Genomic DNA, 13,584 nt, shown 5'->3' with positions numbered 1-13,584 from the left:
TTTAGTCCTTACAACAACCTTGTAAAGTAGAGATTATCATCCTAATTTTATGGCTGATGAAACTGAGGTCTGGGGAGATTTCATGATTCCTCCATAGCTTACAGCCAGAAGATAGTGGAGCTAGTTTTGGTTCAGGTTTGCCAATGTCCAGAGCTCATTTCTGTAACCACCGTTTTGTAACCAACAACTTGGAGTAAGTTGTGTTGAAATGGAATCTAGGAGACAATTTTTATAAAGCTCACTGAGGGCTTTGTTGTCCCATGGAAGCTTTATAATTACTCTAAACTAAAAGCTATTAAATCTCTTGTGCAGAAATAATGTGAAGCAGCAGAGACAGGACTCAAGAGCATGGATTCTAAAACCAAACTACCCAGGTTCAAATTCTGTTTCTGTCATTTACTACAGGAGAAACCTTAGCTAACTTCTTTGTATTTCAGTTTCCTTGTCGGTAAAATGGGAAGAAAAGTAATGCCTGCCTCACAGCACTGCTGTGAAGATTGAATGAGTTCATACATGTCAAGCACTTAGAACAGTTCTTGATACATAGCAAGAGCCATGTTAAGTGTTAGCTATTGCTATTATTTTAGCATTGATCAAACATTTTTCAGAAAATGTGAATTTGTGAATCATCTAAATAAGAAGGAACATTTCTACTAATGTTGTTTCTTTTGGTCCTAACCATTTCTCATCTTATGAATCTGTTTAACAGATTAGTGACAAATACATGTTTATATTAAGTGTTATTTTAAAACTAATAGCTTTTTTGAGATATAATTTACATATCAATAATTCACTCCTTTAAAGTATAATTCAAAATGCCAACAAACTGGGCAATCTGGAAGGAACTGACAAATTCTTAAAAACTCAAGAACTACCAAAATCGAAACAGAAAGAAATAGAAAATTTGAACAGACCTATAACCAGCAAAGAAATTGAATCAGTAATAAAAAATCTCCCAACAAACAAGAGTACTGTGCCAGATGGCTTCCCAGGGGAATTCTACCAGACATTTAAAGAAGAGTTAATACCTGTTCTTCTCAAATTGTTCCAAAAAGTAGTAATGGAAAGAAAGCTTCTAGACTCATTCTATGAAGCCAGCATAACTTTGATTCCCAAACCAAACAAAGACCCCACCAAACAGGAGAATTACAGGCCAACCTCCTTGATGAACCTGGATGCAAACATTCTCAACAAGATACTAGCAAATTGAATTCAACAGTACATTAAAAGAATTATTCATCACAATCAAGTGGGATTTATTCCTGGGCTGCAGGGCTGATTAAATTTTCACAAATCAATGTGATCTACCATGTTAATAAAAACAAAAGAATAAGAACCATATGATCCTGTCAATAGATGCAGAAAAAGCATTTGACAAAATACAACATCTATTCTTGATAAAAACCCTCAACAAAGCAAAGGTAACATAGCTCAACATAATAAAGGCCATATATGAAAGACTCACAGCTAATATCCTCAGTGGGGAAAAACCGAGACCCTCTCCCCTAAAGTCAGGAACAAGACAAGGAGGTCCACTCTTACCATTACTATTTAACATAGTACTGGAAGCCTTAGCCTCAGCAATCAGACAACAAAAAGAAATAAAAGGCATAAAGATTGGTAAGGAAGAGGTCAAACTTTCACTCTTTGCAGTTGACATGATACTCTATGTAGAAAACCTGAAAGACTCCACCAAAAAAACTGCTAGAACTAATGCATGAATTCAGCAAAGTCTCCGGATATAAAATCAATGTACAGAAATCTGTTGCATTTCTATACACCAGTAATGAAGGAGCAGCAAAAGACATCAAGAAATTTATCCCGTTTACAATTGCACCAGAAACAATAAGACACCTAGGAATAAACCTAACTAAAGAGGTAAAAGGTCTGTACTCTGAAAACTATAAACACTGATGAAAGACATTGAAGAGGGCACAAAGAAATGGAAAAGCATTCCATGCTTATGGATTGGAAGAATAAACATTGTTAAAATGTCTACAGTACCCAAAATAATCTACACATTTAATGGAATCCCTATCAAAATCGCACGAGCATTTTTCACAGAAGTGGAACAAACAATCCTAAAATGTGTATGGAGCCACAAAAGACCCTCACTAGCCAAAGCAATCCTGAAAAAGGAAAACAAAACTGGACGCATCACAATTCCAGATTTCAAGCTATATTACAAAACTATAGTCATCAGGACAGTACAGTACTGGCAGAAAAATAGACACATAGATTAATGGAACAGAATAGAAAACCCCAAAATGGACCAACAACTATATGGTCAACTAATCTTTGACAAAGCAGGAAAGAATATCCAATGGAAAAAAGACAGTGTCTTCAACAAAAGGTGTTGGGAAAACTGGGATGGCGACATGTGGAAGAATGAAACTGGACCACTTTCTCACACCATACACACAAATAAATTCAAAATGGATGAAATGCCTAAATGTGAGACAGGAAACCATCAAATCCTAGAGGAGAACACTGGCAGCAACCTCTTTGACCTTGGCCGGAGCAACTTCTTACTAGGCACATTGCTGAAGGCAAGGGAAACAAAAGCAAATATGAACTATTGGGACCTCATCAAGATAAAAAACTTCTGCACAGGAAAGGAAACAATCAACAAAAATAAAAGGCAGCCTACAGAATGGGAGAAGATATTTGTAAATGATATATCAGGTAAAGGGTTAGTATCCAAAATCTATAAAGAATTTATCAAACTCAACACCCAAAAAACAACCCAGTTAAGAAATGGACAGAAGACATGAATAGACATTTTCCAAAGAAGACATCCTGATGGTTAACAGACACATGAAAAGATGCTCAACATCACTCATCATCAGGGAAATACAAATCAAAACTGTGATGAGAGATCCCACCTCATGCCTGTCAGAATGACTAAAATTAACAACACAAGAAACAACAGGTGTTGGCAAGGATGTAGAGAAAAGGGAACCCTCTTGCACTGCTGGTGGGAATGCAAACTGGTGCAGCCATTCTGCAGAATAGTATGAAGGTTCCTCAAAAAACTACAAATGGAACTAGCCTGTGACCCAGCGATTGCATTATTAGGTATTCATCCAAAGTTTACAAAAATACAGATTCAGAGGGGTACACGCACCCCAATGTTTATACAGAATTATCAACAATAGCCAAACTATGGAGAGAGCCCAAAGGTCCATTGACTGATGAACATATAGAGAAGATGTGGTGTGTGTACACACACACACACACACAGGAATATTACTCAGCCATCAAAAATAATGAAATCTTGCCATTTGCAATGATGTGGCTGGAGGTAGAGTGTATTATGCTAAGTGAAATGTCAATCAGAGAAAGATGAATACCCTATGCTTTCACTCATATGTGGAATTTAAGAAATGAAACAGACAAACATATAGGAAGTGTGGGGGAAAAGAGGAGAGAGGGAAACAAACCACAAGAGATTCTGAGTGAGAGAACAGATTGAGGGTTGATGGAGGGAGGTGGGTCGGAGATGGGCTAGATGGGTGATGGGTATTAAGGAGGGTACTTGTAATAATGAGCACTGGGTGATGAATGTAAATGATGAATCACTCAACTCTACTCCTGAAACCAATATTGTACAGCATATTAACTAACTAAAATTTTTTTTAAAAAACAATAGAACATATTATTAAAAAATAATAAAGTATAATTCAGTGGTTCTTAGTAAATTCACAGAGTTGTGTGAGCTGAGTTAGACTTCTCAGTCTAACGGAGACTATAGGGACCACTACCTTTAAATTTACTCAAACTGGTAAACACCCACTCAGCCTCTGCAAGTTTCACAAACAGAGCACTTATCTGAGCTAAGTGCTTTGGTCCAGAGAAAGTGCAATGCCCATTGCTTTGGGCTCTGTCAGAGGGAGGAAAGCTCTATGTCATCCCTCCAAATGTGAAACCTGCACATGTCTTTTTCTTGGTCCGAATCCTGCCCATTACCTATTCCTCTAGTTCTCTTCCAACTTATTTTTCTCTATCTAGAATTTGTACCATTGAAGGCATTTCAAAATACACAAAACACAAATATTTGACATAAATGGGGGCAGTAGAAGACTTTTAGTACTTGTTAGCACAGATGAGTCTATCCGATGGCAGAGCCAGCATCGATCAGAAAGACTGGGATGAAATACAAATGTATTCATGAGGAGGCGTGAAAAGCTCTGTGACATGAAGCAGTGTTCTGAAAGGGTCATGGTTGGGAGCTTTGGGAAGTCAGACAGCAGCAACTGGAGCCCAGATGCGTGAAAGGACAGGCTGAGCAACCAGTGCACCCGTGGGCATAACAGTGCCTAAAGCAGTTCTTACATATGACATTGGTTGCATAACCTCCGTGCTTTTGTGAAACAGAGATATGTGCATGTCTGGGCACATATACATATGATGGCTAATACACATACCTGTGTTTTTCAGCACCTACACTCCAGAAAAGGATATATAATTGGAACTTGGCCTCCTGAGAGGTAGTTCTCAAACTCACAATGTAGTTTTGCTTTTGGTGCAGAAATAATAGCTTGCACATATTCCATCAGGTGAAAAATTGAATAAATAAAGGAATGGAATAATTGTCATCCCCAAATATTTGGCATTTAATATAATCTTAGTTTAAAGCCCATTTTTGGTTAATACTTATGACAGGGGTGGCAATTAGGTTTTAAGAGCAGATACTGTATTATTCTTTGAATAATGGACAATGGAATTGTGCTTTGGGTTTGCATAAATTAAGACATGCTGAAATGCCTTATTCCTAGAGAAAGGAAAACATGTTGTTGGACATTCTTTGTATATTTAGACAAAGTTTTCAGGTAACTAAAAAGGCAATGTTGATACCTGATTTTGTGTTCTTCTGAAATGAATGATTGATAATACTACTAAAAAATTTGGAAGGAAATAATTATAAGCAACCACTTCTTATACGGGCTTTGTTTTAAAATTAATCACATGAAGCATTCTAATTAGCTTAAAAATGTTAATTTGTAACTGTAGAGAAAAATATTCAAAAATCCGTATTGTTATGCCTGTATTCAACATCTCTTACTTGGTAGGTTTTCAAATCAATATTTATCGAGTGCTCTTAAAAATGAACAGAGTTGAGAGGACTATCGAAGTGGTCATAGAGGAACTGAATGGTTTATTTACTTGAATTATCTGAATATCTCGTTCTTTCTTGAATTGCCTTTTTTGGCCCGGCATAAATAATAAAAGAACATCAGGTTATGATGACATGATAATAAAGAGTACTGGTTATAAGTAGCAGTTTTGTAGGGCAGAAATCCAATCTGTTCAAAGGTCGACCTGACAGACTGACAACTGAAGTTGTTAATAGAAGAAACCCAGAGATCCATTCTGTTTATCTTGGAGTGTTCTCATGTTGGACAAATGGGAGATTTTCTTCCACGGAGATGAGTAAACTGCCTGTGTGTCACATTAACCATTACGTTTTACTCCGCTCACACAGATGCAAACATATGTGATAACTAGGACTGCTTTTTATTCAATGTTTCATCCTATTGGTAGAGAGCATAGCAACTCCGCCCTAGGTTTACTCTGAAAAAAAAGAAAACCCTATAATTTAGTTAATCATGAGTCCAAAGTTCATAAATACCCAATTCTTAATCCTAATGCATAATTCCATTGGTCAATCTTAGCCTTAATAAGCTTGTGAATATAAACACAGTGACTAGTCTGTTTACTAAGGAGATATATTATTCTGTGAGCGAAATCAAAATCGGTTGGCAGTCTTTGTTCATGGCATGAATTCCTATGTAGAATCTGGTGTGAACTTATTGAGAGACAAATGCTGATATGGGGGGGGGGGGGACATACTGCTTTCTCATTTTTTTTTTTATTTTAATTCCTTTCCATTTGAACACTGCTATGTTTATTTTGTACTTTATATATTTAAGAACAATGTTCATATTGCATTCGTTTTTTTATGTAACTTTTAATTCCAGTGAGCTAACATACAGTGTCATATTAGTTTCAAGTGTACAATATAGTGATTCAGCTCTTCTCTACAACACCCGGTGCTTATCCCCACGCGTGCACTCCTTAATCCCCATCACCTATTTTACCCATCCTCCACTGTCTTCCCACAGATTATTCTCAATAATTAGGAGATCTGTTTCTTACTCTCTCTTTCTCTCTTTCATTTTTTCCCCTTTGCTTGTTTGTTTTATTTCTTAAGTTCCACATATGCGTGAAATCATATGGTATTTGTCTTTCTCGGACTTATTTTGCTTAGCATTACACTCTCTAGTTCCATTCATGCCATTGCAAATGGCAAGATTTCATTCTTTTCTTATGGCTGAATAGTACTCCGTTGTATATACATACCACATCTTCTTTATCCATTCATCAGTCGATGGACACTTGGACTGCTTCCATATCTTGGCTAGTGTAAATAATGCTGCTATAAGCACAGAGGTGTATGTGTCCCTTTGAATTAGTGTTTTTGTATTCTTTGGGTGAATACCCAGTAGTGCAATTGCTGGATCATAAGGAAATTCTATTTTTAACTTTTTGAGAACCCTCTATACTGTTTTCCAGAGTGGCTGCGCCATTTTGCATTCCCACCAACAGTGCACAAGAGTTCTTTTTTCTCCATATCCTTGAAAACACCTTTTGTTTCTTGTGTTGTTGATTTTAGCTATTCTGACAGGCGTGAAGTGATACCTCATTGTATTCTGATTTTCATTTCCCTGATGATAAGTGATGCTGAGCATCTTTTCATGTGTCTGTTGGCTATCTGGGTATCTTCTTTGGGGAAATGTCTGTTCGTGTCTTCAGGCCATTTTTATTTTATTTTTTTAATGTTTATTTTTGAGGGAGAGAGAGAGAGAGAGAACTTGAGCAGGGGAAGAGCAGAGAAAGAGGGAGACAGAGAATCCCAAGCAGGCTCTACACTGTGAGTGCAAAGCTATATATAAATTATTGCATTCATTTATATTCATTAATTCTTTCCATGTTGAAATTTCTAGATTTCATTGTCGAAAGAATAATTTTTATTAAATATAATGAACATGCAACTTCAGGGCATACTTCACGAGCCTTGGTCGCATAGTCTGAATTACCAGATTTAAGCTTTATCTCTTTTGAATTTCGGATTAGAACTATACTATTAAAAAAACTATATACTTTTTTCTTGTTATTAAACGTGAAGTTATTCGTTATTATTCTATATACTGATATATACTGATATTCTATATACTGATATACTGATTATTCTATATACTGATACTGATATACAATGGCCATTAATGTACAACATAATGTCTAATGTACACTTTTATCATGAAATCTTTCATTCTTAATTTAACCTCTTTTTAGTACAGTACACATATCCTCAGCTGTGCTTCCTGATTCCAACTGAGATGTTGTTTTACCTACTACAGATAATACCTAGAGGACTTCCCCTGGAAAGGGCCGTGAGCTAGAAGAGAGGCGACAGCTGTGGGGATTAAATATTTCTCAAACAGCTTCTCCTTGCTCCACCTGATAGTCATGCCACCTTTATCCCTTAGTCCAGAAATGCCAGCGCTGATCATTTCCACACGTTGGCAAGATTCTGGAGGGTGTATCGGGTTGGTTTTCAGTTTTCTCCACTGCTGCTTTGGATATCAACTTTCTTGAGTTTTCTAAGTCAGTTACCATTTATTCGTTCTATAGCTTCCTATCTATATTGGACCAAAATATTTTAAAATAACATCTAAAAAAAAGCAATCTACTTTGGGTACATTCATCGCCTTGATCTCTATGTTTTTTATTTATTTTATCTGAATGCCTCTGGTAATGAATTTGTTTTGGTACAGGGACTCCAGTTGCAATCTCAAATGCCTAAGGGGCCAGGCTGGTGTTCTGGCTTCTCTGACTAGATCGAAACCTCAGACAGGTCAGGGTCAGAAATAATTGGTTAAGTTTGGGGGAATCCCAGAGCAATACAACATGTGCCCTGTTTTCCATTGGGACAATAGGAGATTACCTGCCCCAGGCTCATTGGCAGTGGCTGTAATAGGGTAGAGATTACTTTGTGACCAAGCAGCGAGACAGAGGGCGTAAGACAGTCCCTACCTCCCCACCTTCACACCCTACCAGTTTGCCTTGGTTTGTATGCAGAGGGGACAGTTTCAGAAGCTTCCCATGTATCCCCAATGAGGAGCATAGGAAGTAGGTAAGACATGTAAGTTAAGGACATTGCCAAGTGGCCACCATAGTGGGAGGCAAGTTGACAAAACAGGGGCCAGATGGAATTCAGGTCTGAGATGGATCCATGACTCCAGAGAAGGCTGAGCTGAGATTTCTGGAGATGATGCTGGGGGTAGGTTTGTCGCCTGCTGCCAACCATGGGTAGAAAACAAACCACAAGTGAAACCGTGGATTTTAGCAGTGGGTACAATAGGGCCCCAGGAGGCCAGCAGCCCCTCCCTTCCTCTGGAGGGTCCTGAAACTGTCTCATCTGGGAGATGCCATCTTGGGAAGGAGGAAGCAGCAATGGTGAAATTTAGGGCATGAAGAGACAGCCTTGAGGGAGGTCTGAGCCTTGAATTTGACTGAATAGTTTATCTGAGAGAAGCATTTAAAATGAAAGAGACCATTTCAAAGCATAAGCAACTGTTTTAATGGAAAGGGAATGAATTATCTTTAATTAGCAAATTTAAATGTTCCTCCTATCAGCAGAAATTGTGGGCTCATAAGAAAGAGTGAAGGACTTAATAAAAACTAAACAAACCACATTTTTCTTAAAATACCTGAGTTGTTAGTGTATGTGTCAAGATATGATCGGACTTCTTGTTGGAATGTTGATTTTATCTGAATTCACTGCGTGCCACTTCATTAGGTATTTTAAAAATATTTTATGTATTTATTATGTATGTTGCATCTGGTGGTATAATTGAATATGAAACTAGAGAAATCTAGGGAATTTCTTTCTGACATGCACTATAATTTAAAACAGTAACAGACAGCTGCAAGTTGTGTTAGAATACAAGATTGTCATTTGGTGTTTACTACAATTGCAAAAACAGCTTGTTAAGGAAAAATAATTAGACTTCCCCAAATATCTTGATGTCATAATACATATGTAAATTGTGGAGTAGGACATACAAAAAAATTATTGCTTTAAATGTCAGTTACTGCTAGCCCCAGAGAGAAAAAGAGCTGCAAAACGTAGCTACTGTATGTTTACACATACATTTATAGCAGGCATTTGTCTCCCACTCCTTTTCTTCAGTAACAATAAGATAAACGTCTAAAAAGCCTTGGTTTTAGATTTGGAGTCGACAGTTGGCTATACTTCTGCCCAAAGCCATTGATGTCTTCCTGCGTTAAGTGCGCGTGAGGGCTTGCGTGCTCTGGTCTGCGTTAAGACTCAATTAAGCTTTGGGATAAAGAGTAACTGTGTCGTAGCCCTCTGGGGGCCGCATGCGAGCTCTTGCATGCGTTTCGCAGTACAGCTCGCCCTCCACGAAGAAGTAGCCCTTCTGTTTGAGGTTGAGGTTGCAGTCGGCACACACGAAGCACTCCGGATGCCGGTACTTATCCCGCGCCTTCACAACAGCACCGCTGTAGAGAAAAGGGAGATCGAGTCAAACAAACAAACAAAACCCACAGAGCCGAAAACATGCGACAAGGGGAGATAACACTGCCTTCTGGCAGGTGTTATCTGTTTCACATTCAGGAAACAGCCTCCAGCTGTAAAACCAGCAGGGCTGTGAAACTGACGTCATTGTCAGCCAGATCCCTGAGGACCACAGGAACACATCCCGTGTTTCTCGGGTGCCTCGTTTTCAGAGTTTTCAAACAAGTCGTTTCTACAGAAGTTATGGGATCTTACCTCGTGATCTTTGCCGATTGTTTCTTTGAAAGAGCAAAACACGACATGAATAAGACTCACACCCCTGCACAGGATTCTGATTGTGACCAAGGTTGCCTACAGGGCTACAAGTCCCTCCGACTGCTTTCTATGTTGGTGGTGCAGCCGTTATTCTATGGAGCACAGAGAAAACAGACCCAAGAGCAGAGATGGGATTGCCATGGGTGGGCGGACTGGCCTCTCCTGTCAAAACAGCTTACTTCAGCTTGGATGAGGTAACTGCTTTTGGTACCATTATAAACGCTTGTGTTTTATGAGATCCTCTCTGCTCCAGAGCTCCGGGTCCCGCTTCTTTCTTTCTGTGTCACATTCCCCACTTGCTCTAAGCAGGCTTGGCTCCCACTGCCCTCCTGGGATGAATCCTGGAAAACTGGACTGATGGTGCCTCAGTGTGAGCTGAGAGTAGAGGAACAGGATAAAGGGGTGGGAGAAGTGGCCTCGTGGGGCATGTGGGGCATTTGCAGCGGAGAGATTGAAATGAGCTGCTTCACTGGAAGATCTGAATTAGCAAGTGTGGCTAGTCAAACATAAGGGCCCTTGAAATGGAAGCTGACTGAATTTTTAAAAATTATATTTCAGTATTTGTGTAACTTAAGAAACCCAGTAAAGAAAATGTGTTTCAGTGAACAACCTGATGACCTTAGTATTCGGTTCCCCGAGTTTATACAGAAAAGAAAATATTTAAGGACTGTATATTAACAAAGGGAAGGCTTTTTGAAGTGAAATTATGATTCTTGGACGTGATTTTTTTTTAAATATACTTCTAAGGCGATTTTTATGGGAAAATATATGAAATTATAAGTCCAGAATGCCAATTCACATTACATGCCAGTTTTAGGGTGTGTCGAAGGAATTCTGGTCAAATGTGCTGAATGTTGTGGATATATTTCAAGTCACTGACTGGAAATAGAGAACGGATACCAAGATTCAGAGTGAATTCCTGGGTTAAAAATGAAGCTTACACAATGCCACTCCCACATTTGTCACAGAGTGGCATCTTCTGTGTGCTGCCAGGGCCACCATGGACTTTTGTAACTGGAGCTCTCACACTCCGAGTTCCAGCAGGACGGTCATCTGAAAAACAAAGTGTTTCCATTTATGGCAAGGGAACAGCTGGCTACTGGCTAGTTCCTACTTTGCTTCTATTTTAAGGTGTGCACTTTAACTTAAGGAATTCTTAAGTTGCACGGGTGCTATCATTTCAAAAGGAGTAGGACCGGTTCAAGCATAACTTGTTCTGAAGCATGGCCTTACAAAACAGAATCAGTCAACATTTGTCGTCGTCATAGGGAGCTGTTATAAAATGCTCAAAAAGGCAGAATACCTTTTGCATTTTTTCCTGCTTCTTATTGGGGTAAAATATACATAACATAATATTGACCTTCTTAACCATTTTAAAATGGGTAATTCGGGAGCAGTAGGTCTATTCACAAGGTTGTGCAACCATCACCAGTGATTATTTCCAGGACTCTTTCATCATCCAAACAAAAACCCTGTATCCATTAAACAGTAACGGCCCATTCTCTCTTCTTCCCAGATCCTGGTAATCTCTATTCTACTTTCTGTCTTAAGACTTGCCTATTCTAGGTACCTCTTATGAGGTACTCTTATGAAGGGTACAATATTTACCCTTCTGTGTCTGGCCTGTTTGACTGAGCATGTTTGCAAGGTTCATCCATGTTGCAGCATGTATCAGAATTTCATTTTTTGAGGCTGCATGATATTCTGTGTGGATAGACCATATTTTGTTTATCCATTGATCAGTTGGTAGACAAATGCGCTGTTTTCACTCTCTGGCTATTGTGAATCATGCTGCTATGAACATTGGTGTGTAAGTATCTGTTTGAATCTCTGCTTTCAAGTTTTTGGGTATGGACCCAGAAATGTAATTGTTGGACTATTATGCTAATTCTATGTTTAACTTTTTGAGGAACCCGTATACTGTTTTTCACAATGGCTGCACCATTTTGCATTCCCACCAACAACGAACAAGGGTTCCAGTTTTTCCACATGCCCACGAACACTTGTTTTTTCCTTTAAAAAAAATATTAGCTATCCTAGTGGGGCATTTTGCATACTGCGCAGGTTTTTAAAGGACAGTGTATCTTTTGTTGATGGAAAAACATTGGTAAGAGTGTGAGCCCCGAGGACAGCAGGGGTGGCTAGAGATTCAGCCCTGCTTCTTACTGGCTGTGTCTCTGTACAAATCCGCTCTCTCTATGCCTCAGTTTCTCATTTGTTAGAGAAAATAATAGTTCCTATCTCACAGGTTATTGTGAGGATTAAATGATAAAGTATGCAAAGTACTTAGCACAGGGTTTGGAACACAGTAAGGGTTCATCGCAGTGTTATTTTAAAATTTGGACGACGACGATGATACCGTGGAGTATGGGGGGAGACGGAGAAATCTTGCAATATCCATTGAAAATTGGACTTTACGATTCTGAAGCTGAGCTAGCCCCTGGATTACTGTGGAGGGAATTTGTCGTGGTGCTCTTTTATCACCGAGTTGGTGGCTATTTGGATACATTCTGGAAGCTCCTTTCCTAAACCAAGCACCACCCAAATCCTTCGGAGGAAAGATTCATTTGATCACTGAACTGAATACATTTTTAGACTTTCATTCCCAGGATGTTTACTGCCCTCCCATCCCTTGACTTTTCTAAGGGCCTCCATCAATGCTGTCCCAGCAAGACATTCGCGGCTGCTCACCAGGGCCGTCATTCACTAATTCCTGGAGCACTCTGAAGGAGCCCGACTGGCGAGGCTGAGTAGGTTCATTCCGATTGTCATGGAGCATCCGGTACACATCTGACTCGGGGGGCACAGAGGCTACAGGTTCACTGAAACACAGGATGGCAGGGAAAGCAGTGTCAGAAGCATCATGACACATGGGATGTGCAAGAAGCTACAAGGCATGAATAAGCAATGATCACTATATTTGCAGTAACTCCTGAACAAAGCCTCTGTATTTTCAAGTTAGTCTCTATTACAGTTAAAAAGTATGGTATGAATTCACATGGGTCACCTTGAAGATGTCATTAAATTACATCACCGCACTTCTCCACCTGACAGAATACTTTGGAGGGCAACTAAAATGTGATTGTCAGGGAATAGCAATTAAAAAAATAACACTCGTGTCTGATGGATGTATAATTATGATGTGAACACAATTAACTTTTCTCATAAAAAAGACAACATAACATGTGGTAGGAAGTGCAGGAGTGACCCCAGTTTGATTATTCTTGGTCATAAAATGGTCAGTAAAATTCAGATTCACTTCTGATATTAAACTGAAAGGTATGGCTTCATTTTGTCTTTAAGATTCATTTGTTAACTTCGAAAAACAGCAAAGGTATCGTTTTGCTTATAAATTGAAGATGTTCAACTCGTATGTGAAAGTACATAATGCAGAAACTTTCAGTTATATTGACTACATTATGTTTTTTAATAGCCACATTATAATTCACTTCTAACAACGATAGCAGCTTTATTTTTAATATTCTACAAATACAATTCAAATCTAAGAAAATGCCTCAATGATAATACTACATGCCAGGCACTAAATGCTTTATTATTTTATGTCATTTAACTGCATTATCTAGAAAAGTAGTTGCTATCTGCACATACTTTTCTACCTATATCCTATTTGAAAATCATCTCATATATCTGAAAGTCCTTGCAAA

General features: G+C 38.7%; 1 protein-coding gene across 2 annotated transcripts in view; it reads right to left on the bottom strand.

Moving 5' to 3' along the window:
- Positions 1-8,620: 8,620 nt before the first annotated feature.
- The window catches only part of PDLIM3 (PDZ and LIM domain 3), a 30,496-nt gene continuing 25,532 nt past the window's right edge, over positions 8,621-13,584 (bottom strand). For both annotated transcript variants that reach the window (XM_049632593.1, XM_049632594.1), the window contains 3 exons: positions 12,611-12,741; positions 10,861-10,972; positions 8,621-9,588 (listed from right to left, as the gene is read on the bottom strand). In XM_049632593.1, coding sequence (XP_049488550.1) covers positions 9,399-9,588; positions 10,861-10,972; positions 12,611-12,741 — 433 coding nt within the window. In that variant the 3' untranslated portion in view covers positions 8,621-9,398. The remainder of the gene's footprint in view (positions 9,589-10,860; positions 10,973-12,610; positions 12,742-13,584) is intronic.

This window comes from Panthera uncia, chromosome B1, assembly GCF_023721935.1.
Source record: "Panthera uncia isolate 11264 chromosome B1, Puncia_PCG_1.0, whole genome shotgun sequence".
Taxonomy (NCBI): domain Eukaryota; kingdom Metazoa; phylum Chordata; class Mammalia; order Carnivora; family Felidae; genus Panthera; species Panthera uncia.
This window is presented reverse-complemented; position numbering and strand designations above follow the sequence as displayed.